This window comes from Ostrinia nubilalis, chromosome 24 (genome assembly GCF_963855985.1).
Source record: "Ostrinia nubilalis chromosome 24, ilOstNubi1.1, whole genome shotgun sequence".
NCBI classification, from domain to species: Eukaryota; Metazoa; Arthropoda; class Insecta; order Lepidoptera; family Crambidae; genus Ostrinia; species Ostrinia nubilalis.
In genome coordinates this window covers 11,342,763-11,369,073 of record NC_087111.1, presented here as the reverse complement: position 1 = coordinate 11,369,073, position 26,311 = coordinate 11,342,763, and the positions used below count along the sequence as shown (strand labels likewise).

Below are 26,311 nucleotides of genomic sequence, written 5' to 3'. Positions count from 1 at the left end.
GCTACCCTACTGGTGTTTTTCTTTCAATACTACGGTTCATTCTGAGACGAAATACAGCCCATTTGAATTAGTTTTTGGAAAAAATTGCACTTTGCCAAGTAACTTACAAAGTAGTGTGATTGATCCACTTTATAACTACGACAGCTATCCTAAAGAACTTAAATATAGGTTACAAAGAGCTCAGGCAGATGCAAGAAATAATTTGATTAACAATAAGTTACATAGAAAAGTATTGTATGACACTAAGTTAAATCCTATTGTATATCAGAGAGATGATCTTGTACTTTTGAAAAATCAGACAGGAGATAAACTAGATTGTATTTATCATGGACCTTACCCAGTAGTGGAAGATATTTCCCCAAATGTTAAGATATTGAGAAATGGTAAAGAATATGTTACTCATAAAAATAATACAAAATTGTTTTTTAATTAGTTAAGTCATGCTTATGTATTATTTGTAATCATTTTTTACAATAATCATTTAAAATTATGTGTATAATTATATTTCCTTTTAAATAATTAGTTATTATTGAACAAAAAAAAAAATTATAGACATTTATTTTTTTTTTCTTTTTCTAAGGGGGTTATGTAGTATAGTATGTAAGTAATTATAAGAATATTTTAATATCATAGTTTAGTGTACACCGCATGAGCGTATCTAGGTCGATGACATACGCGACCTCAGCGTGTGACGTAGTTTAAGTTAGAATATAATATTTTGTAATGCACTTTTGAATCCAATTTATTACACGACTATCATTGAGACAACATCTTTCATTCACCTATTCGATCCCGTTACTACATAGCAATGCCTACATCTGAATTACATTTAGTACGCGAAAGAAGCATAAGACTAGTCACTTCAACATAACAAACAATCAGTAGGACTAAAATTATATTGGGAAGTGTAAAAACGTAATTACAAGAAAGAACTTAGAACTTTTTACAGGCGTATCGCGTATTGATGGATACCAAAATATTATTGTACAGAAACTTAATCAAACTTAATAATGAAATAAAACATAAAGATTTGGTCGCACAACAAAAGTTGAGGCCGTCAATACAAGCAATTTGTATCTGTATACGCTGTCATACGTTTTACGTAGTCGGATCAAGTGCTTTCTGTCTCGCTTGCAGACATTTAACAATAACGAGGTAGCTAGTGTATTTGATATTTGAATTTAAACGTATAGTGTGTTTTGTGTATGAGTAAATATTCGCCTCAACTTTCGTTGAGCGCCCTATAAGGTAGTAAAAAAAGACTGGCTTACATAAAAGTTTATATTTACAAAGTTGCACTATTGTCACTTCATTCGTTTTAGCTTGTTCAGCTCGCCCTGTTGGATCGAAGCTTCCTTGTAGATCTGTTTCACCTTGTCTCTCCTCACATTGTCGCTGTAAACAATAAATACAAGATTAAAAATTATAGACAATTTCTCGTATAAGTAGAACAGACAATAAATGGGCATTTGTTCAAGAACTTTAAATTATTTTATGCTTTTAAAGCAAAGCTAGGCGAAGTGGCGCGGCCAAAAAACATACACTAAAGCCCGGTCTGTGAGCACGTAGAATTTTGTCCAATGACCCCAAGCCGCGACTGTGCGACGGGCGCCCGAAGTGAGTGTGCGAGAAATAGTGCGACAGCAACATAATTACGCGCGAGCGATAAGGATGGGTAGCTTGGGGTCATTGGACAAAATTCTACGTGCTCGCAGACCAGACTATAGCCAGCCACACCACTAAGGTTACTGTCTCCTATAGACGCTATATGCGGGGTTCGTTGCTTGGTGACATGGCGTAAAATACAGTCGAATTGAGAATTCGTTTAGAAAAGATATCGAATTTTTATTTTAAATTCCGGCCAATCTGGAAATCATTGGAGAGGACAATATTCAGCAGTGGATCCTGTGGCTGAAATGATGAGTTAAGGCGAGAGTGAATAGGCATTTACAGGCAGTGCCGTAACTAGCCTTTTATGCGCCCGGTGCGAGCTTTCAAAACTGCGCCCTTGAAAAATGCTCTAACCAGTCTCTGACAGTAAAGTGGACAAATGATGTGCATAAAAAAAACCTTTTTGAATAAAAAGTAACCTTCTACGGGGGGGGGGGGGGGGGGGGGGGTGGGGGGGGGGGGTGCGTTTCACTATCGAAAAACATTGGCTAAAACTCATTTTTTATAACAAATAATAAATCAAATTCATGTTTAAATGCAGTTTATGACATAATTTTTAAATTGTCACTATTAATATTTTTTACTGAATAACCTGTAAAAGTTAATTCTACAATTTCTGAAAAATAAAAGTAACCTTTTCATTAGTGTAACCTAAAAGTAACCAATGCAGTTCAAAAGAAACCTAAAAGGTTACAAAAGTAACCTTCTGGCAACACTGCGGCTATCTGAATGCGTGATTCTCGATGTATCGGGGAATCCCCGAACATTGGGTGGGACGTCGCGGCAGAATGGAACGTTTGTGAATCGTTTAGTTTCGTAAGTCATCCTTTTCACTCTTGTCGAACGATGAATTTTCTATCTATAGATGACCCACGCTGAACTGTCCCACCAAACTCAATGACAGGGGGGCGCTACCATCGTTCAACTATATGGTTTCCAACATGGCAAAAATCGGAACTAGCGATCCGGTATTGACGGTGGCGCCCCACTGTCAATGTCATGCATAGGACAGCGCAGTATTTTGGAACTATATCTCTCGCACGCTAGTGCGTCAGTAACGCTGCACGTAGTTAATGAATAAAATCAAAGATAAAGGGAGGACCAATGAATGTGGCTGACAGCAATGACAGCGTTACGTGAACTATAATTGTACATCTCCTCAGCTAGATTGACAGATTTGCTTAGAACTTCTAAGTTAGAAGTGGCGCCCTCCAAATGAATATAGGCAGAAATTGTCTCATAGTTACGGTATAGGTACTTTTGTTTGTGTATGTAATATTGCGAGCAAGACAAGGTGGATTTATATTTGTCTGATGTGTCGTGACGTGACGCGTCAGAACTGTATCGGTTCCATACATAAGCCATCACAACACAACACGTTACGCACTAGTGTGAACGTTACCATCCTACTAATATTATAAACGCGAAAGTTTGTATGGATGATGGATGGATGTTTGTTACTCTTTCACGCAAAAACTACTGAATGGATTTTAATGAAACTTTACAATAATATAGCTTATACATCAGAATAACACATAGGCTACAATTTATAAACATACTAGCTTACCGCCCGCGGCTTCGCCCGCGTGGAATTTTGTCTGTCACAGAAAAACTTTATCGCGCGCGTCCCTGTTTCAAAAACCGGGATAAAAACTATCCTATGTCCGTTCCCGGAATTCAAACTATCTCTATGCCAAATTTCATCAAAATTAGTTCAGTGGTTTAGGCGTGAAAGCGTAACAGACAGACAGACAGACAGAGTTACTTTCGCATTTATAATATTAGTAGGGATTGTTCGAAATACTAATCCTGCGCAGACGAAGTCGCGGGCACCAGCTAGTACTAAATGTATGAAACCGATACCGTTCTGACACGTCGTCACGTCACGACACATCAGACAAATATAAAACCACCTTTACAAGTGTTGTTGTTTCAAGATCGCTTGAAAAATGCCATATAGATATAGATAGTACAGAGGGCGCGTCTACACCATATTCGCAATAAAACAAAATGTACCTACTAACTACCATGCATGAAACAAAACTAGATACTGGTCTGGTCATTTCTGCGCCCCTCCAGGGTCTGCGCCCTGTGCCTGGGCACCGCTGGCACCGCCCTAGTTACGGCACTGTTTACAGGACAGGTAAGCATAGTCAGTGTCAAATAATTCAAACCCAAAAGGGCCAAAAAGTTGACCAAAATCTTATTCCAGTTGTAACAAAGACGTGTTGCGAAATTTTTGGCTACATTGAGTGTCACGAACTATTTGACGCTGAATGTACCATCCTAGACTGCATCTTACTTAACATCAGTACGGCTAGCACGAAAAACATGCGAGTTCGAATCGTTTGCGTATTCGAATCGCCATCAAAAGATTTAGTACGAAAACTACAACAGCGCCCTTGTGAACGTGTCGTAAAGTGGAGAAAAGGTTGCACGAAACATATTTTGAGAATCAAAATTGTCACGTTATCGTTTAATTCGAAGGTTGAGTATCGAATTTTGTCGAATACGCAAACGATTCGAAGACGAAAGTTGTTCATGCTAGAGGTACTGGTGTGATTGCAAATACCTGCTTTGTGCTGCGTAAAAATAATAATAAAAAAAATCGTTTATTGCAAGAAAAACAATTACATTTTTCATATTAATCTTGGACTCCACACTAGGCAAGCCTGTCTCGTGGAGGCCAGGAGATAACTTTACAATATTTTGGGTACTTAAAACTATTATTAGAACATAAAAACAATAAAAAATCAATAATTGTGCTGTATGTTTTAAAAGTATGGGTTATGTATGTGTCGTGTATTAAGTAATTAGTGATTGATGATAAAATATTATGAAGTGTAGGTATGTCGTAGGTTTCACATTTTGTTTATTGTACTTGTACTTGTAAATAAAAATAAACTCAGTGTTTGTACTGACCTGTGAATCTTCTGGCGGATCTTGACGGAGGCGACGTAGGCCTTGTCCCGTCGTATCTCGCGCAGCGCTCCCTTCATCTCCCTCTTGTATTTGGTCTGGAGCCGCGCCCGCTCTGCCGTCTCGCGGGACATCTTCGAACTCTTGCTGCCGGTGAACCTGATACATCAATAATATTCTTAGAGCAAAAACATATTTAAAGCGACATAGACTACGTACAGAAGGTTTACTTCGCGAAGGTATTTAAAAAAATGTATGCTCAATGTCGATAAAGGTGTAATTTAGCTTGTCTCAAGAGTCAAGCACCATTTTGTTGACAAACGTCAGTGATCGGTACTGCGCCGAAGCCATAGGGCTAACTTCGGTAAAATGATGTGTGACGTGAGGTGCCAAACTGCAGAAAATGGCGGAGGAAATACATGATTAAGCATGAATTATCATGAATAATATAAACCTCTCAGTGTCTTCAGGCAACTTAAAAAAGTACATTCTGTGTTTTTATTATTATTTAGGCAGTTAAATACTGCACAGTATTAAGTCCACCATTTTCTTTATTTTTTTTCTATCATACACAAGAATACGCGTGCGTGAGTCAATGCTCGCTCGTATGTAAGGCCTTGTTGAATAGTAATCCTGTAGGGTGTAATCGTGCTTGTTTTGTTTTCGATGTAAACTCGCGGACAGGCCTGACAGTAAACAGAACTTGCGGCCGATGGAACAGCAAGGTTCTGGAGGCCAAGTACCGGAAAACGCAGTGTGGGACGTCCACCCACAAGGTGGCCCGACATTCTCATAAAGGCGTTGGATGCAGGCCGCTACCAACCGGGCAATATGGGAGGCCTATGTTCAGCAGTGGACGTCTTATGACTCATATGATGTACAGTACGTACTTGATACCATAGTCAATTGACACATTTTAATGCGCTGTCAAAACGCTGATGGCAGAAAGGTTCTCAAGTCGCGACTACGTAGCTGAAGACGTAGTGAAAACAGGCCACCCACTAGATATACCGACGATCTAGTGACGATCGCGGGAGAAACCTGGATGTGGCTTGCGCAGGACCGCTCGTTGTGGAAATTTCTACATGAGTGACATAATATGAGTCAACTAACACAATATCAGCCAGTCAAGTTAAATAACGGGACTGTTTCCACATCTCGTTCCCACTGCTGCAATTCCTGTGTGTGTAGTCAAGATCTGCAGCTTGACCGCCAATAAAAACTCAACCAGTGAAAGTGAAATTTGTCTCAGGGGAAATTAAATAATAATAATTAAGCGAATTAAATTCAACTTACACTTCTTGGACGTCCGGTTCATACAGCCTCAACATCTTTATTTTCTTCTGCTCCTTCGTAAGTGGTGTGTACGTTTTAACCTCCAACACGCCCTTCATATAGCTCATTATCTCAGAAACCCGCGTTCTTACTTTCTTCGGGTAAAAATCCAAGTCGATCCGGCCGACTAGCGCTATGTGTGGGGCGAATAAACAAGCCTGCGCTTCGTACTCGCTGAAGTAATCGAAAAATTCCTTCAAAATACCCATGCTTGCATTCAAACAACGAATTTTAAAATCATCGTCTATTTCTTCCAACACGAAATCCTTCGCCGCCATTTTGTTATCGACCGCCATTTTGGAGCAATCGTCTTCCAAATTCAAAATCTTAACGTCTCTGTGCAGTTTGAAAGGTGGCACTACTTGTATAGGATTTAAAATACTGGTATTCGATGACAAATACAAAATGCCTCTAAGGAAATTTATAGCTGAAGGTACTAATCTTTTGGATAGAGTTGTGTATTCTAAAACTAGTGTAGTAACAAACAGACCCCGAGATATCGAGTATGCGTCGCTAAACTTCGATTTGGTCAGAATTTCGGACATGAATATTAAAGATGGCGTCGTAACGGAATGCCGGAAGTCCGACGTGGGATATATCAACGCGATTAATTTGAAAAATATCAGTGTATCTAGATCAGGTATCCTTTTCGGTTTCTTTTTAAATTGATCGTGTTTTTCTTTGAGTAATTCGACAACGAATTTTTTCGTCGACACTTTGTTCGTTTGGGCGAGATCGTAGAAGTGTGGTGCTAATTTGTCGAATATCAGGAAGGCTTTGATGACTTCGCCTTCGTCGGTTAAGTTGGTGAATATATCGTTGATATACTGTAGCATGTGGGCAAAGAGTCTGCTCAGTAAGTCTTTGTTGTTCTGAGCTAACCCCGGGTCGTAGCTTTTGATCAGTTTCTGAAGCGCTGCCGACTGCTGTGCTGGTGTTTTGCCCGTTAATAATTCCTAAAATATTAATTGGATTAATTTTAAAACTTTTCAATACAAATTCTTGCAGTTTGTTTATAAAAGTCTAAAAAGAAAAAGTTTCCTATAGAAATAAATCTGTAATGATGGGTGAAGTACATTTTGTTGAGACATCCGTCTTATAACAGTGTTTATGTTAATCTATCACATAGCCTGTACATAAGTATCGAAATATCATTTTAAACAAGTGTTCATCGTGCATTTAATATTTTTGTAATAATGCACAAGATGTTTGTGAGACCAGATTAGAGTTGTTAAGGTTAAATAGGTGTTATGAGTTTTTCTTACCTTCAAATTATCTCCTTCAGCCAATTTTAAATCGAAGAATGAGCTAATTTTCTGTTTATCTTCTTCAACATCCATTTCATCCTCACTCTCCTCTTCCGAGTCTCTCAAATCCTTTAAGTCATCAACATCTTTTGCAGATTCTTCATCATCATCATCACCATCCTCTGAACCTTCATCACTTTCATCAGCAGATTCATCATCACTGTTATCCTTGTTGTCGCTTATTAAAATACTATTTGTGTCATTCTTTTTAGCGTTATTTAGTTTTTCTTTTGTTAAGTTAGAGATGTTAGCTTCTTTTGTATCTGTTACATTGTCTTTTTCAATTTTGTTTTCATTTTTTGATTGACCTTTTTGATTATTTCTTATTTCTACTTCTTTGTCATCATCAGAATCTTCGCTACTTTCTTCATTCTCAGATTCTATACCATCATCTTTATCACTCTTTTCTGCAGTTTCATCATTTTTGCCGGTTTCGATATTTTGTTCATCGTTGGAGTCATCATCTTCATCTTCTCCGCTCTCATCATCATCATCATCGCCTTCTTCTGATGAGGTGTCCGATATGCCATCATTGAACTTGGGTTTGGCGTTTGGAACTGAAAGTTAATTGTAATAAGATTTAAAATAAATAAATAAAATAAATAAATAAAAAAACGTTTCTTGTTAAAATAGTTTACAGAACGATTGCTCGAATAATCTCGAAAGAACTGAAGGCGTAATTTTTTGGCATTATAAATATAGTTGATCTGGAAATCCTAGGAATCCTAGACACACCCTATGTTCAGTAGTGGACGTCCTGTGACTGAACTAATGATGATAATGAATTGTAGTTATGCCCTGTCACGTCATAATATGCACTGAGTTAAGCGCTACACCTTAAAGTAGGGTAATTTTGCACAAATTGCATAATATTCTAACGCTTATTAGAAATTACTTAAGTTCTTAACATTAACAAAAATTTAAATATTCTATCTCTACCTGAGTAGTCTTTGAGTACGTTTTCAGGTACCAGCGGTTTTCCATCCTTGTCGTATGCTAACATGAACTGCTTCTCATCTTCCAAATCGAAATTGTCTTCTAAATCATCGGCAGATCTGTAAAAAAAGATTTACACTGTACTAAATACATTTTTATACCATCTATACTTATAATAAATCTGTAGAGAAGTCAAATCTGTACATGAAATATATTTTCAAAATAACTATCAGGGGGTGATTAGTGATCGATACTGATTCCAAAAATGCAATCAGTAAAATTTTTGTCTGTCTGTCTGCCTGTCCGTCTGTATGTTCCTTATAGAAACAAAAACTACAGGACGGATTTTAACGAAACTTGGTACAATTATTCTTCATACTCCTGGGCAGGTTATAGCATACTTAGGAATTCCCACGGGAACAGGAATTAGCGGGAAAATCATTTTGTATGAAAAATCTAAACCTCTTAAGTTAGACGCTTGAAATTTGGCATGTAGGTACCTTAGTAAACTTAAAGCTTAGTTACAACAAGTAATTCCCGAAATTCCAACGGGAACGGGAATTAGCGGGAAAATCCTTTTGTATGAAAAATCTAAACCGCTTTAGTTAGACGCTTGAAATTTGGCATGCAGGTACCTTAGTAAACTTAAAGCTTAGTTACTTAGGATATTGCAAAATTCCCACGGGAACGGGAGTTAGCGGGAAAAAACATTTGTATTTTTCATTTCAAATGAAATTTTAAATATACCGTGTCTTTACAATGCCTGCATAGCTAATGAAAATTCAGCCTTCTAGTTTTATCCACAACGAAGTTACAGGCAGTCGAAAATGGCCTGAATTGCTTCGAGAAAAGGATGGTACGGCTGTGCCGCTTTTTTGCTCGACTTGGTGGGGGCACTGCCGTGCCCCCAGATTGATGGTATCGATACTATCGATAGTATTGTCGCTTTTGAATAAAAATCTATCGATACTATCGATAGTATCGATACTATCGATAGTATCGATACTATCGATTGTTCTAAACTATCGATAGTTTGGCAATTTACAATAGTATCGTTTACAATATTTGGGACTATCGATAGATATAGATACTATCGATAGGCCAATCGATAGATAAGGCTTTTTCAGATGAAAACTATCGATAGTTTTACTATAGATAGTTCGGCAACACTAGCCGTTATTAAATCGCGTTTTCATCGCGACAGAAGCGCAACAGTATCGCGTTTGCATCACGACTGAATCGTGTTTATGCGGGCGAGGGCTAACTAGCGACCGCATTGCGACTGTATCGATGCGAACACGCGACAGAATAGACGTGTTGACACCACCAATCATTGAGGGCTATCGTTTTAGCGCTCACCAGTTTGCGCCACTGTAGAGTAAGGTCCTGTCACTTGCTAGTAGCGAAGACAGTGGCACCAACTGGTGAGTGCTAAAGTGGTAGGAGGACTATCGCATTTGCACTCATCAAGGTGGCGCCACTGTAGAGTAAGGTCCTGTCAATCGCCAGGGGTGCCAACTGTTAAGTATAAAAACGATAGCCCTCATTGACGTACTTTTTAAAACTGTCAAAACGAAACTCTGCCATAGAATTTGTATGGCACTACAAGCAAGTGACGTCACTATTTTGTCAACTCAATTAAACTACTTTTTTCAATTACAATGCGACCAAAAATCGTAATTTACAGGTAATTTAAAATTAATTATGTTTTTAAGACCAGAATGAAATGTCTTTTTTTTAGAAAAGTTGTGATTTCGAATTATTGGGGTATGGTGTCAAACTGTCTATTGCTATAAAAAGTCGCCGTGGGGAGAGGCCTGAAATGAAATTTCGTTGTACCTATGTTTCGGCACAGTTTTCTGCACTCTTGGCGTGAACATATCTTCATCTTCCTCCATCCGCTGCAATCTCTCTCGCTCTAGCTTCTCCAGCCTCGCCTGTTCTTCCTTCGCTTGCTTCTCATCATTCTTCAGACCGTCTGACGGCTGTAAAAAAATTAAAGATTTAAAACTTTAGCCCATACTATTTACTTCGATTAACGTCGGCCAACTTCGCGAGTGTAGCTGAAGTATCAGCTTAGGCGCAGACCACGGACTTTTAGTTGGCCGATAGTTTAGTTGGACAGTTAGGCTAATAACTCACGGCGAAAATCGCACCGCGCGCTAAGGCACTGGTACAAAATGGTCGCCCGCCGATCGGGCGGTTTTCGAGCGGGCGAAAACCGCCGAGGCTGCGGTTACCGCGGCCGCTCGATTCTTCCGCGCCCGCTGCGTGCGAAAACCGCGTCGTGAGTTGTGCATTAGTTTTTACACAAGTATCTGCATTCTACAGAAGCTGCGGGCCCGCAACCGCCGCGGGCGCGGGTGAAAATCGCGCCATGAGTTCTTAGCCTTAATAAGTATGGACATGTATGGAAGTGCGCAAATTACACCGATTTCGATTTCATACAAATTAGAATCGGGCCCAACTATCGGCCGACTAAAAGTCGGTGGGCTGCGCCTAGGCTTAGTTGAAACATTTTTAGCTGAATAATTTGGTAACAACACGTTTCCCCTAGCGAAAACAAGTTTTCACTTATTTAAACTTTGAGCAGCAGTTACTTCTAGTTATTTCAAAGGTATTTTGTGAAAACCAGTTTTAATTAGGAAAAACGCGTTTTAACTAAAACCGTGTTTTTTTTGTAACAGATAGAACACACTTTATTTTACACCACATTATGACAAAGCAAGAAAAAGAAAGAAATATGCAAAATATTTATGGCACAATTTAGGCGGTCTTATCACTATAAAGCGATCTCATCCAGACAACTCAAAAGACAGTTGTAACATGTCAAAAACATAATAATAATATAATATAAGCCTTTATTACTGGATTACAAGGTATTTTTTTTACAACATTAACATTTCATTTTACAATTTAGCTGCACTCATCTCCAGTTTGTCCTTGGACATAGGCCTCCTCCAATGATCTCCATGCTTCTCTGTTTCTAGCCATTTGTGGCCATAATGGCCCTGCTAATTCGCGGATATCGTCCTCCCATGTTTTTGCTTGTCTGATGATGAAAAAGATGGGAGGACGATATCCGCAAATTAGTCAAAAACATACCGTTCCTCTTTTCTCGAACCGCAACTCCCTCATCATCTTGTCGTAATCTTCGCTTTTCTTCTCCGCCTGACTGAGAAGCTTCTCAATAGCCGACTGCTTTTCTTCTACGCGTGGTCGTTTGAACACAACAGGCTGTAAGTCCTTCCATTCGCTGTCCAACTTCTCAGTCAAGTCCAAAGTTTGTTCTTTCTCTTTCTGTTTTTCTGCTTTGCGCTTTTTCGATTCCGCTATGAGTTGCTCGATGAGGTCTTTGTGAGATTTAGCACCGTCCTTCGCTTCAGTCCTTGTTAGAATACCACCACCGAAGTGGCCCTCTGATACGAAGTCATCTGTGAAAATCATTCAAATGTTAGCGAGACTAGCTAACAACAACAGCGATTGGTGGGTCTCACAGAGTGAACATAAGATTTAAAAAAAAAAAGTTTATTGCCAGTAAAACCAAATACAAGTCCTTATGTCTAGCGGATACCGCACTAAGCAAAGCTTGTGTCGCAGTAACCTTTAATACTTGTTACACATAAAAGAATCTTTACTATGTGGTCTGGGAACATTCAGATCAGACAATTGAAGGGGTGAGTGGACAAAGGTGTTATCTGACAAAACTGAAGATAAAATCGACTAATGAGCTCAAAACACGCAATTTTGTAACGTGTCAAACCTTAACAAAGGTGTTATCTGACAAGCATTCATACATTTCAGGATTCAAATGTGGTATGAGCAGATTAACATTTTTAAACACTCATAACTTATTTTGTTAGTTAATACCTTTGTCCACTCACCCCTTCAATTACTAACAGTTTCAGAACGTTATTAACCAGGTAAATAAAATTATGTACTTGTTTACAATATTTTAATGTTACGATGTCTCTATTAAAGTCTCTTACCCCCTTACTAATAAAACTTAATGCCTAGATGAAAGTAGTAAATTGTTAATCCAAACTTACCATCTAATCCTCCAAACTTCTTTGCGTCATCATCCTCATCATCTGATCTTGGATCATCAAATTTTTCTATCTGCTCCAGAGTTTGACCTCTAAAACAAACATAATTTATATTTATTTATTTTGCCTTTCCATTTATAAATGTTAGAAAGCCACCCCAGTGTATTGCTAAAAACAAGGCAGAAGATTTATACACAGGGTCACACACGAACCAATCACAGAGCTCTATTCATCGCTGTGCGTTCAATTTGCTGCTTCACTAAAGAAAGCATTGTTTGTGAATACGGGTGTTAATGTATCATTTAGGCTGAGTTGCACCACCTTATTTTAACCGTAACAATAACAATAACTGGTGCTTTTTGTATGGTATTTGACAGATTTTTGACATTTGTCAAAATTAAAGTAAGATGGCAATAAACAAACTCACAATTTTATTGCCACTTTATCTACATCTAAACCTTCTTCTTGCACAACAGAAGAGAGTGACAGAACCTTGCTCAACAGTGGCAACTTGTTAGCGCGAATATGATAGTCCTCAATCGGAAGACCAGGGTTGTGGCATTCGTCTACCTATTGAGATGCTACAACACCATGTGAGTGGATACCTTTTAAGTATCATTGTGTACCAGTGGCGGATTTACATTTTTGCCGCCCATAGGCTAGGGTGGGGTTGGATCTTTATTTAACTTTTATCTTCTGAAATCAAGTAAGCGTCATCTGAAATCTGCCACCCCTAGGCCGAGGCCTGTACGGCCTATTGACAGATCCAGGACTGTTGTGTACATTCATTTTTAAAGATCTGTCTATGTTATGTGTAATGAATGATATTGAACAAATACTTTTTCTTTCAATCAAATTACCTACTATTCGAACAGAAAACTGAATGAACTTACCTGTGAGTCAATATTTCATCATCTGCTAAATTGTAGATATCTTTTTTGCTATGCTGCCGAGCCCTTTCGGCGGCGAACCGCGCTATCATACGGTCTTCCGATGACAACTGATTGTTTTTCTCTCCGATACGCTTGTCAATGAATGTGTTCGTCTTATTCATGAGTTTCATTTCGGTTCCTAGAGTTTCCTTTCTCTGTAATGAACATGATTTATATACGATTTCATTTAAGCCATGAAGATAGATAATTATTAAAAGTGAATGTCTAACTGTTTTTAAGAGATTTTAAATAACACGATACATAACAAGTGTTGAAACATAGATTATTACCTTCTGAATAGCTTTAGCTCTCGACACTCCAGGTAATCCTCGATCATGTTTAGATTTTTTACCTAAAACTTTAATTTTTTCTCTGTTTATGTGCACCTCGAACGGATTCAGCTTTTTCTTTATCCCATCTCCCTTTCTTTTGTTGTTAACTTTATCAGCTAGCCCAGAATTTCTTTTATTTTTCGCCTTCGCCATACTTTAATTATTGGACACTTTTTTAATCTAAAATAAATAAAAATAACACGAATCGTCGCACTAGAGGTTATTTTTTTGACACTGACACGCGCCGCGCGTGGTTTTGACATTAGATGTACGTTTTAAAGTTTGTTCTAGATTTGTGCTTTACATCACGAAACATAAATCAACCACGCCATCCACTCAATAAAAATGAACATTTTTTATTCTCAAGAACAGAATTTATTTTTGAATAAATTGTTTAACGCTTTTATTGCAAAAGTAGTCAAATTAAAAATTGAATAAGCTATTATAAATAAATAACACAAATAAATAATATTTTAACATAAAAACTGCTCTGACCGGACCACCACAAGTCACAACATTTTAATTCACTTCACACTTTAACCATGGACATACATTACAATGCTCCTTAAAATGCTCCGATAAAATCACAAAGAAAATTTAAATTTAACTAACTTTACAAAAGCATTGAACATGTATGGCGCGAAGTCAACATTCATTTACACTAATTCATAAACAAATAATACTCCTTATTTAGTCGCAATAAGTACCATAATTGAACGAATACCTGAAGCTTACGATTGCAGTTGCGGTGCAATTTCTTTTTACTTTCCTATACGTTTCCCTAACTTTACCTTACCTCGTCGTGGCTGACGCACAAGCCGTGCATGCCATAATAGAAGAAAAAAAAAAAAAAAAAATGTTTTGTTGCCTATTCATTTGGAACATGTTTTTACCGAGCGACCCCGAAGCGGCATTCGGCAAACTTCGTAGTGACGCCGTGTAGCACATAGCGCGTAGGTATATTATTGTGTGGCTGTTCCTCCTTGTGTTAGCAGACGTACGAAATCTACTTTGCTCCAAGAAAAATGCCAGACGTCACTGATGAAGAACTTCGCAAGGAGATCGAGAGTAAGAATAACATTTGTTTTATCAAATATACTTAAATTTCACGTTTGTAAATGTATAAATTTCTATGAAAGTACGTAGGCCGCGTAATGGCTTCCAATGCAAATGTCCAATACAACTTCGATTTTTCTTACCTTGAAATTGAAATATCTCTGATAGTATGATGTTATTACTGAAATGTTTCAAGTGAAAGTTGTTGGGTAAAATTATGCGGATCGTTCTGTATACAGGGCATGATTTGTAATAGCTCGGCTAAGCTTGCTCACTGATGGTTTATTTTTATGCAACGCTGGGGCCATCTCCACGTATGAACCAATGAAATGGCCGACTTTGGTAAAGATTTGGTAATGCAGATCAAAGCGCATCAGGTTAACGTGTCGGTTTCTCTGGAAAACATTTCCTTGAAACTCATGGAATTTAGTATTATCGTATTATTTTTCGATTTTATTCAATGTTTTGTCAATTTCTTTAGGCCGCCATTGTTGCGTTCCAATTTACGCATCCGTAGACTTTCGATGTTATTTTTATTCGTAAATAGTTTATTTTGATGTGTTTCTAACATTATTTTTAGAGCTGTGTTTCAAAATAAAACTAAATGCCAAGTTTCGGTTGCATTTTTTGCAAATAGGTTCAATGTCAAATTCAAGGGAAAAAATGGGCCAAGCTCTTAATTTGTCATGTAATATTTTATAAATTAGTGGATATTTTATTACTTAAATAATTATTTCATAAAGACTATATTCCCAGTCCTGTTTTTTACCCAGATAAGTACTGGGAAATATAATATTATTATTGCATTTCCCTTTTTTCCCTTGAATCATCATGGATTAATGTATGTAATGAAAATTTACATAGTTCGTTACAAGTCGACCTAATAAAAGCGTGTTTAAAATAGGAATAGTTTTAAGAAATTACATATTAAAAGTAGGCTTGTGCCGCATTTTGCCTACAGTAATGCACCTCAATGTAGGCACTAAAATAAGTTTTTCTTGTTGACAGAGATCTTAAAAAATGCCGATTTGGGGAAAACGTCGACCAACAAGGTCATCCAGAAGCTCGAGAAAGTTTTTGACGTCAAGTTGGCTGACCGCAAAAAGACCATAGATCAGATGGTGCTGGACTACGTCAACAGCCAAGAGTCCGACGACGACGACAAGGATGATGACGATGACGACGATGAGGTATGATGATCAAATCATTTTTATTTACGAATAGTTGTTGCAGGTTTTTAAGCATCTCCATCTTCCACCTTTCCGCATTCATTTTGTGAAGATTTTTAACGCACTGCGAATAACGCATATTACGAGTTTGTTTGTACAGCGCGGCGTGGTATTTATGTTGCCTTTGTCGAAAACAACGAATTGTACCGCGTGCGGGCATTAATGTCCATCGCAATCGTCTTTATCGCAAAATCGCGAACAACGAGCTGTAGTACCGCTTTGTATTCGTCTCTATCGCCTGTGTAACAACTGGTTGGTTGGTAACAAACAACTAAGGCCCGGTTTTTTGATTCGTAGTTAAAATAACCAATAGTCAAATTTGACAGATGTCAAATGATAAATGGTTAAATCAGTGTTGCCAGAAGGTTACTTTTGTAACCTTTTAGGTTACTTTTGAACTGCATTGGTTACTTTTAGGTTACACTAATGAAAAGGTTACTTTTAGGTGATTTTTCAGAAATTGTAGAATTAACTTTTACAGGTTAATCAGTAAAAAATATTAATAGTGTCAATTTAAAAATTATGTCATAAACTGCATTTAAACATGAATTAGATTATTATTTGTTAAAAAAAATGAGGTTTAGCGAATGTTTTTCGATAATAAAACGCAAATCCATGAAACGTTTTTATACCACCGCGACCGGTCTCTGTTCGGTCTTCATGGAATGGTCAAAATTTTAAATTTAGGGAAACGATCGATGATCAATGAGGATCATTTCGATTTTTAGCTGTGAATGCAGATTTATAGGTCTAAGAAATCCTTAATATACAGTCCAAAAATTTTTGTTCTACGACAAAAAATGACGAAGTTATGGCCAAATTACTAAAAAAGTTCACTGACCGCCCGGCGCGGGACCGATGACGTCACTATATCCGATCCGAACGCTGCCGGCGTACTGCGTGGATAGAAAATATTTTTTTCTAGCCAAACTATCAGTTTTAGAGAAAAACTTGTTATGACATTTATTCATCAGAATAAAGTAAGCTATCGATAGGTAATTTTTTAAAATAGAAATTGTGAAAAATATCGCAAAAAATCCATACGCTCATACGATTCAATGGAACGCGGAGACGCGATTAGGGTCTCCGCGGTAGTATATTTATTTTGGCGATTTATTCAAATAAAGTGTTCATAAGTGTTGTGTGAGTCATATCTTCGTCCAAGTAAAATATAAAAATGTATAAATATTAATTTATTTACTTCTAACAATAAGTATAGCTGAGGCAGATACACTCTGCCTAGGCTACAAGACATTGCTATGAAGATCATTTCGATGTACACGCAATGCCTACCTGTTATTTAGTTTTTCTGAGTTAAACCTACGTACCTACCTATCTATTCGCCGTTCCCATGGGCGGGCCAGCTGCTCCCTCCTGGAAATCTATTTAATCTTAGCCTAGAAGCTGGGTATGACTCCCCCGCCCCTCTCCTCTCCCCAGGTCATAAGCTGGGCATGACTCCCCCCCGGCCAGAAACTGGGTATGACTTGCCTCTCCCCCCCCCTTACCAAGGCCAGAAGCTGGGTAAGGCTTGCCCCTCCCCCCAGGCTATAAGCTGGGTATGACTTATCCCCCCCCCTCTAGGGCAAAACTGGGTATTACCACTCATATTATGTATTATTATGTTCAATACAAACAATCATAAAGTTACACTCGCCCAACGGCGTCTCCGCATTCCATCGAATCCTATAAAAATGTGGTTTTTGGACATAGCGATACTTATTTTTCACAATTTTCATTTTTAAAAATTACTGGTCGATAGGTTACTTTATTTTGATGAAAAAATGTTATTAAAAGTTTTTTTCTAAAACTGACAGTTTAGCAGGAAAAAAATATTTTCCATCCCAATAGTACGCCGGCTGCGCTCGATTCGGATATAGTGACGTCACGCGGCCCTGCGTACGTTGACTTTTAGCGGCAAAAACGGCCTATGTTTATTACTTAATATCTTCGTAAGTAATGGTCCGATTTGGATAATTCAAAAAGATATATCTTTCTTATGTCTTAAAGATTAACGTAGATACTAGTTAAATTGAATTTTCTACAACAGTACTGATCCTCATTGTATTCATTTTCCATCCATGAACAATCGCTCCCCCCCCCCCCCCCCCCCCCGAATGAAGGTTACTTTTTATTCAAAAAGGTTACATTTTTTCATATTTCTGGTAATTTCTGACAAGACCCGACTGGCAACACTGGGTTAAATATCAGAAAAAAGGTGGTTAGGTGGCGGGCTTTTTGAGAGTTGGGCGTAGTTAAATTTTCTCGTATTTTATTTTAATAAATAATTGTGTAAAAAGTTGTAAATATCGCAAAAACTGGCGATTATTCCACCGGGATGTCGTCAGATGACGACGGAGAAAGTTTCAGAGGTTTTTCAGCCGAAATGGTGGCGAACAAAAAACGCAGGATAGTTCCGCCAGGGAGGGAGGATGCAAGAGAGGAGAGCTCGGACGAATCTTCGAGGATGAAATACCAAATGTACACCAAGCCAGGGTACAAGCGTACGTACCCCGACACTATTACTAATGGCGAGTTCCCAGTCTACGTCGAGGGACTGCGCACTGAGGATAAAATCGGTAATAAAAATCCTTTACTTCTCTCAAAGATATTTAAACAAGTGAAAGGTATTCATGAAAGCAGACGATTGAGAGCTAACAAAATAATGTTAGTGTTTAAACAGGCTTCCGCAGCGAACGACTTTCTGAATCACAGCTGCTTAACGGAAAACTCAATGAAAGCATACATTCCTGCCTCATCGGTAGAGACAATTGGTGTGGTCCGATACATTCCGAAGGATCAATCAAACAAAGACTTATTTCTAAAGTTAACATCAGACTCGGAAATCATTTCTGTTCGACGGTTCATGAAGAAGGAACAAGATGAACTTGTTCCACTAACAACGATCACGGTCACGTTTGTAGGAACCATACTTCCTCAATATATTTATTTAGACAATTGGCGTTATAAAGTTTTCAAATACGTGCCTCCTCTAATGCAATGTTTTAAATGCCTCAAATTTAATCATTCAGCAAAAATTTGTCGTAATGAACAGGTCTGCTCTAAGTGCTCTGGTAATCACAGTCATAAGGAATGTACTTCTGAAGTCATTAAGTGTAGCAACTGCCAAGGTTCGCACTTGGCCATTTCAAAACTGTGCCCTTTCAAAACCCAAAAACAGGAATTGCATAAAAATAAAAATTCAAATAGAACTTATGCCTCTTTATTGAGCAAAAATGATTTCCCATCATTACCACAACAACGGTCCCAGGCAACACAAAATGAAATATCTCAAAATAACAAAACAAAGAGCAAACCAACATCAGCAATTGGTGATGTACAGAATATTGTAAATAACTCAAAATTATTAGATGCCATAGTTAAAACTTTAATTACTTTGGGCAATTCAAGCCAAATAAAAACATCGGCGCACATAAAAGAGGAATTAATTAAAAATCTTTCCTCTTCTTGAGAATAATGCAGCATAACATTCAGAGTTTATGTAATAAAAAGTCTCTTTTAAAAAGTACATTAATGAATCACAATATAGATGTGTGCCTACTTAATGAAACATGGCTTAAAAATAATAAACATTTTGCTTTGCCTGGTTATAATTTTATTTTTAAAAATGCAGATAATGAACATGGTGGTGTAGGCATTTTAATAAACAACAAAATTAAGTATTCAATTATTGATACAAATTTCTATCAAGATGTTCAAAATGTTGCAATTTCTGTTTTAACTGAAATGGGTCCTATTTCTATTTTATGTGTTTACTGTCCTCCTAGAACTGATAATAGAAGAAATATTAGATTACAGAAACTTAAGACTATAATCAATAACTTACCTAAACCTTGTTTAATTTCTGGTGATTTTAATGCACACCATGTAGTTTTTGGATGTAATAGCACTCAATCTCGAGGTAGGGAATTACTAGAAATAATTGATGATACAAACCTATGTATTCTAAATACTGGTCAAGTGACGACTGTCGGCAGGCCAAACGTAAATCAGTCGGCAATTGATATTTCTTGTGTGAGTCCGGTCCTCGCTCCATTATGCGAGTGGAAAGTTGGTGATGATCCATTGGGTAGCTACCATTATCCGACATTTATTGATATAATAACATCCTCAATAAATTATAAGTATGAAAGTATGGAAAAGAAATATTTATTTCATAAAACAGACTGGAGTAAGTATCAAGCTCTTTCTAAATTATTAATAAAAAATTGTATTTTCAAGAATGACCCACTAGATTATTACAACTCTTTTTGTGATATTTTAACTCAATTAAGGCAGGAATGTGTGCCAGTTTTTAAGGGCAAACAATTAAATAATACTAAGAGTCCAGCTCCATGGTGGAACGAGGACTGTGATAAAGCAGTTAAGGACTCTAAGTTAGCTCTATGTAATTATAGAAATTGCCTTACTATGGAGTCATACATAGAATATAAAAGAATTGATGCTCTTAAAAAGCGTGTATTGAGTGATGCTAAAAGGAATGGGTGGCAAAATCTGTGTGCTTCGTTTAATAGAACAACTCCAATAGCTGTAGTGTGGAATTATATGCGTAGGTTTAAGAGAATCAATTCCTGTAAAAATGTTTATAGAAATGATGAGTGGGTTAATGACTTTATAAATAAGCTTTCTAATAACGTGAACTTAATTGATTTTAATATTAATGATATTTGTGATAATGATAATGTTGATGATAATAATGAATTTCTACTGAATGAATTTAGTATCAAAGAGCTTGATATGGTCTTGAAAACTAGAAAACACACAACTCCTGGTTTAGATAATTATCCTTATTTAATGCTACAACATTTAGATCAGACTGCAAAAGATGTTTTATTAAAGGTTTTCAATACTCTCTGGGTAAATCAAGTTATTCCAGAAACATGGAAAACGCAATGCGTTATACCGATACTGAAACCAGACAAACCTGTAAATGATTTTAATTCATACAGACCTATTTCCTTATCATCCTGTTTAGGAAAATTATTTGAACAAATTATAAAGTTACGATTAGATTATTATGTTGAGAACCAGCATCTGTTACCGGATTATCAATTTGGTTTTCGTAAAGGAAAAGGTTGTACAGAAAGTTTTGTGTCCTTTGTTGAAGATATGAAAAAATGCGTATTAGCTAAGTCTACTGCAGTATGTGCATTTCTCGATGTTCAGGGTGCGTATGATAATGTAAATCTTCAACAGCTAGTACAAGTTCTAAAGGAAATAGGTCTGCCAGGTAAATTAGTAAAATGGATATTTAATTTTTGCTATGATAGGACTCTATACGTTAAACGAAACATTTTACATGGTCCTAAAACAACTAGCAAGGGCTTGATGCAAGGTTCTTCATTGTCCCCTTTACTTTACAACTTATATACTTCTCAAATAAACAAATATGTAACAGGAGATGTAAATTTATTACAATTTGCGGATGATATTCTAGTGTACAGTGTTAATAGAAATGTAAATATAGCATCTAGTAATGTAAATAGTGCTTTGTATAAATTAAATGATTATTACAAAAATAAATTAAAATTAGATATTAATCCTAACAAAAGTTCAGTGTTAGTATTTGGAGATAGCTCTCCGGTAAATATTGTATATAATTGTATGAAAATTCCACAAGAAAAGGAGAAAAAGTTTCTCGGTGTTATTGTTGATGTGAAACTTCAATTTAGAAGTCATATAGATTATATCTGCCGCAACGCTATGAAGGGTATTAATATAATGAGATCTCTTGCTGGTATATCTTGGGGATCAGACCCTAAAATTTTAAATATGTTGTATAAAAGTTTAGTTCGAAGTCATTTTGACTATAGTTGTCTTGCCTATTTTCATGCGAATAGTGTAGTATTAAGAAGATTGGATGTAATTCAAAATATGGCTTTGCGAATAATTAGTGGTGCAATGCGCACTACACCCATTAACTCTTTGGAAGTAGAAACATGTATAGAACCATTGTTTCTGCGTAGACTTTACTTATCAGAAAAGTTTTGCTCAAAAATTTTAGCTAGGAATGACCCTATAGTTTTAGAAAAATTTCACTTACCAACACCTCTGTCTAATACCTTGCTAAATTCTGCTTACGTTACAGCAAATGATGTTATAAATGGTAACATACCTGTTATGTTAAAAATAATAACTCATATTAATGATATGACTAAGAATATGTACAGATGTAATTTGTGGCCTATCTACACATGTAAATATGATTCGCTCTTGAATAAAATAAAAGTTGATATAAGTAGTGTAGATTCCAAAGAAGACTTTTTTCAGTTTATGAGTCACAAAACTATGGTGTATAAAATATATTCAGATGGATCAAAAAGTTTAAATGCAGTCAAATCTGCCCTTTATGATCCACAATGTAAATATAGTAAATGTTTTAAAATTAATTCAGAGTGTAGCATATTTACTGCTGAGGCATATGCTATATTACAAGCATTAATTTACATTAAGTCTTTAAGCTATTGTAGTTATAATGAGTTTATGATATTATCTGATTCGAAAAGTGTTTTGATGAGCTTAGACAATAATAATATGCACTTTAAAACAAATTATTTAATTTATAATATAAGAAACATTATTAATGAAATTAAAAAACCAATTTCACTCAAGTGGATACCGTCTCATCGAGGCATACCAGGGAACGAAATTGTGGATCAAGTTGCCAACTCTGAACCTCATGAAGACCACTCGGAGCATTTTAAGGTCCCCTTCACGGACTTTCACACCATTATGAAAGAAAACTGTAAAGAGATATGGAAAAATTATTGGAAAATATGCTCAGAAACCAAAGGCAGATGGTATGCTGGGATACAAAAGGAAATACCAACGAAACCCTGGTATTATTACAAAGAGTATATAAGCCGTAGATTTGTAACAACAATGAATCGTCTGCGATTTGGACACCTCAGATCTCCCTCCCATCTACAGCGAATGAAAATAGTGAATAGCAGTTCATGCAATTTTTGTGATGAGGCTGATGCCGACCTGGAACATCTGATTATGAAATGCCCAAGATTTGGCCTTGAAAGACTTACACTAGTAGCCGATTTGAATCACTTATCAGAAGCAGATACAGAAGTTAATGTAATACCCCGCCACATCCAGGAAATATTATCAAAAACTATTACTTATGAATATTTATACAAATATGTAATCACTACAGTTGGACATTTATAAAAAGGACAAGTTTAAAGTTTAAAACTGTGTAAGAAGAAGCAAACTGGAAGCAAACATTTTATTATTTTAACGACATGAAAGAATATATTGACAACTTACAAGTATTCGGCCAATGGTACAAATTTCCAGGCCAGGAAGGATTAAAATAAAAATAAAAAAAAATATCAGAAAAAAATGTTTTTCGAACAATGGTTAGCTTGACTTTTAATACATTTTTTAACTATTCGTTAACATTTTGTTAATATTTAACCATTACAAAATTTAACAATTAGTTATTTTAACTATGAATCAAAAAACTGGGCCTAAGTACTTTGCGACCGTTTGTTACCGTGGCATTAATTTCTGTGAAATATGATGTGATAGTTGGATAATTTATATGTCTTAGTTTAGTCTCAACTTGGCTTGTTTTTGCAGGAAGACGAAGAAGAAGTGAAGAAGCCTGCCAAGAGGGCTGCTTCGAACAACAAGAGTGCCAAAAAGCCGCGCAAGAAACGCGCTAAGAATTCTGATGACTCTGAGGACGAGGATTATGAAAGCAATGACAGCGAATATGAGGTTTGTTTATTTTCTATACTCAACTGCTGGGAATATGACTCTAGTTTTTAATGGGCAAATGAAGGACTTTGCCTATGTTCCCCATGCTTAGAGTCTGTCTCTCTGTCTTTGTATGTTGGATGGTAAGCCTTCCCACTTAAAAAATACTGTTGACTTGACGCCAATATTACCATGTAGTCAAAAAGCGCCTTACCGTACCGTAATGAGCACTGCTGGTATTCAAGTGGTGTAAGTCCTTGAAAACAATATCTAATTTTCAACGAAATGCTTGTTTCAGGAAAAGAAACCTAAGAGGCAAGCGGCCAAAGGGAAGAAAGCTGGCGCCAAAGTGAGTTGTACTTAATTCTTTTTTACTTACAAATCTTTACGCAGAACCTCAGAGAATCTGACTAAAATAGCTCAAAGATGCAACTTGCCTTTAGCACAAATTTAAACAGACGATCCATTCGATAAATAAACAAATTGTAAGTCTCATGCGTTTTTCATCGAATGAATAATAATTACAGGGCAGATATGTCCCATCCTAAACTGCATCCCACTTAACATCAGGTGCGATTGTGGTTAAATACCCGCCTTGTTAAGCATAAAAAAAATCTGAAACTGGCGATAACTCAATTTCTCGTGCAGATTAATTATAGTTTTGTCGATTCTACGCGATAAAAGCCCATTACATTTGTCGCCTAAATTCATCGATAAGATTTTATCATGGCGCGCATCCTAGCCTGGCAGATCATGTTAGAAGTATATCTGTTACGGTTAATGTGATAAATTGAAAATTATTAATAATAACCGGTTATTATGAATAATTACCGACAGTCGCGGTAAAAGTGATAAATTAATCACATTTAACAGTGATTATTTGATAATTCAACCTTAGTACTAACAAATTTCATAAAAGAGAACAAGATCTTGTGTACGTGCTCGTGTACAGCCAAACTTTTGAACGTTTTGATATCATATATTAATATAATTTGGTATAATGAGTTTGGAATGTTTCTTGCATAATATTACTTTTCCATGATGCCTAGGTATAACATAATGTTTTGATTTAAAGTGAAAAATAGGTTAAGGTGCGGCGGGGGTGGCCCTTGGGCCACCCCTAAGCCGCCTATTTAGTTTTATACACACAAATTACCTCATATTAATCACATTTACCGAATCATGCGGTAATTATTCATAATAACCGGCGATTATTCATAATTTTCACATTTATCACTTTGACCGTAACATATCCATGCATTAAAGTATATTTTTCTAAATCCAGGGCGGCGGTCGAGGCAAAGGCAGCGGCTACACTCGCGCCTACAAACTGTCGCCGGCTCTGGCTGAGCTCATGGGAGCAGATGAGATGCCTCGCCATGAAGTAGTCAAGCGTATGTGGGCCATAATCAAGGAGAAGGAACTCTATGACCCCAACAACAAGCAGTTCGCAATCTGCGACGACGCTCTATACAAAGTCATAGGAACCAAACGCTTCCGCACCTTCGGTATGATGAAGTATCTGAAAACTCATTTCCTTGACGAGTAAGTTTACGCTTTAGTCAGTTTGCGTGGACAAATTACGAAACTTGGCGTTGTGTTGTATGGATGACTGCAACGTCTAGCGTTTACAAAAATGCGACGATGCTTACGTACCATACGGTATTAAAACTATTTTAGTCATTAAATCACTTTTTTGTCAAACATACATAGGTACTTTTTGACGTGCACGGTAGTGCATAGGCCAAGTCGAATAGAAGCTACATTTATGAACAGTCCACGCAGACGTATTGATCTCGTGTTCATAGATTTTGTCCTATGTTATTTTTATGTCTAAACACGACTTAAAGTTTGTACAAGATCCATCAACACGAGATTTTAAGAAAAATTGCTGTGATATCTCATAGATAACCGGTATTGGCAGCAATTATTAAGTAAGGATTTCAAAGAAACCACATAACTACTTAGATTTCAACCGACAGGTCAACTTGCATTTACATTATGTACTTTCTTCTAGTAATATCGTCCATGTGTCGCTACAATTTGGAAGAAAATAATTATTTAATAAGAATAAAATATTACTTGTAATGATAAGCATAGTACAGAAATGTTGTACAAACTTCGACATAAGTGAATCGTTTAATTCAAAAATTTAAATCTATTGCCAAATTATGTTTTCTAAAAACTAATCATTGTATCAAAAGTTCGACGACAATATTTTGTTTTTATACTTTTTCGTTTGAGGTTGTTAACACACAACTTGGCATATTTTGCTAATTAAAATTGAAATCAAGTGTCCATAAATAATTTTGTGCAATAAAACGAGGAGTTAATGTTGAGTTTTTGGTTTTTGCAAATGTTTAATCTCTTCTGTGAATATATGCCAAGTTGTGTGTCTGGTCTGATTGAGACTTCGGAACTAGCTGTACCTAATTTCTAAGGTTGTATTATAATCTCCTAATGGAGACTGACGAAATAAATTTACCTTTAATCAATAACTACTTTTTATTGTTCATCCCTCAAAAATAGCTAAGACTGGTTTACACCAAGACGGAGCGGAGCTTGGTGTGGAAACCGTAAGCCTGTTACCTAACTCTATTTTTCTCCTCTTTGTTCTTGTAGGTACTTAAATATTAAGAAAAGGATCTAGGTATTACAGTGATACAGGGTGTTTGGCGCATCGTGTGCCAAAATGATTTGGCAGATAGAATGGGTCATTTCCTATATTTTCAGCCCCCATAACACGTTCCATGCCAGGCGGCTACTTTTATATTAATTTTTTTAGTAATTTTACCAAAATACCCAAATCGCATC

At 36.7% G+C, this 26,311-nt stretch overlaps 2 protein-coding genes across 2 annotated transcripts; one reads left to right on the top strand and one right to left on the bottom strand.

Moving 5' to 3' along the window:
- Positions 1-1,267: 1,267 nt before the first annotated feature.
- On the bottom strand, positions 1,268-13,718 carry LOC135083846 (nucleolar protein 14). The gene is made up of 10 exons (XM_063978586.1): positions 13,437-13,718; positions 13,108-13,301; positions 12,218-12,306; positions 11,274-11,602; positions 10,008-10,153; positions 8,172-8,287; positions 7,191-7,789; positions 5,887-6,881; positions 4,594-4,749; positions 1,268-1,395 (listed from the first exon to the last, which is right to left on the bottom strand). The coding sequence occupies exons 1-10, from the start codon at positions 13,629-13,631 to the stop codon at positions 1,305-1,307; spliced, it is 2,910 nt and encodes a 969-aa protein (XP_063834656.1). The 5' UTR covers positions 13,632-13,718; the 3' UTR covers positions 1,268-1,304.
- A 683-nt stretch (positions 13,719-14,401) lies between these two features.
- Positions 14,402-25,995, top strand: LOC135083848 (uncharacterized). Its single transcript, XM_063978588.1, has 5 exons — positions 14,402-14,546; positions 15,543-15,724; positions 23,378-23,518; positions 23,796-23,846; positions 24,783-25,995. Exons 1-5 carry the CDS (start codon positions 14,504-14,506, stop codon positions 25,044-25,046), a joined length of 681 nt encoding a protein of 226 aa, XP_063834658.1. The 5' UTR covers positions 14,402-14,503; the 3' UTR covers positions 25,047-25,995.
- Positions 25,996-26,311: the final 316 nt, after the last annotated feature.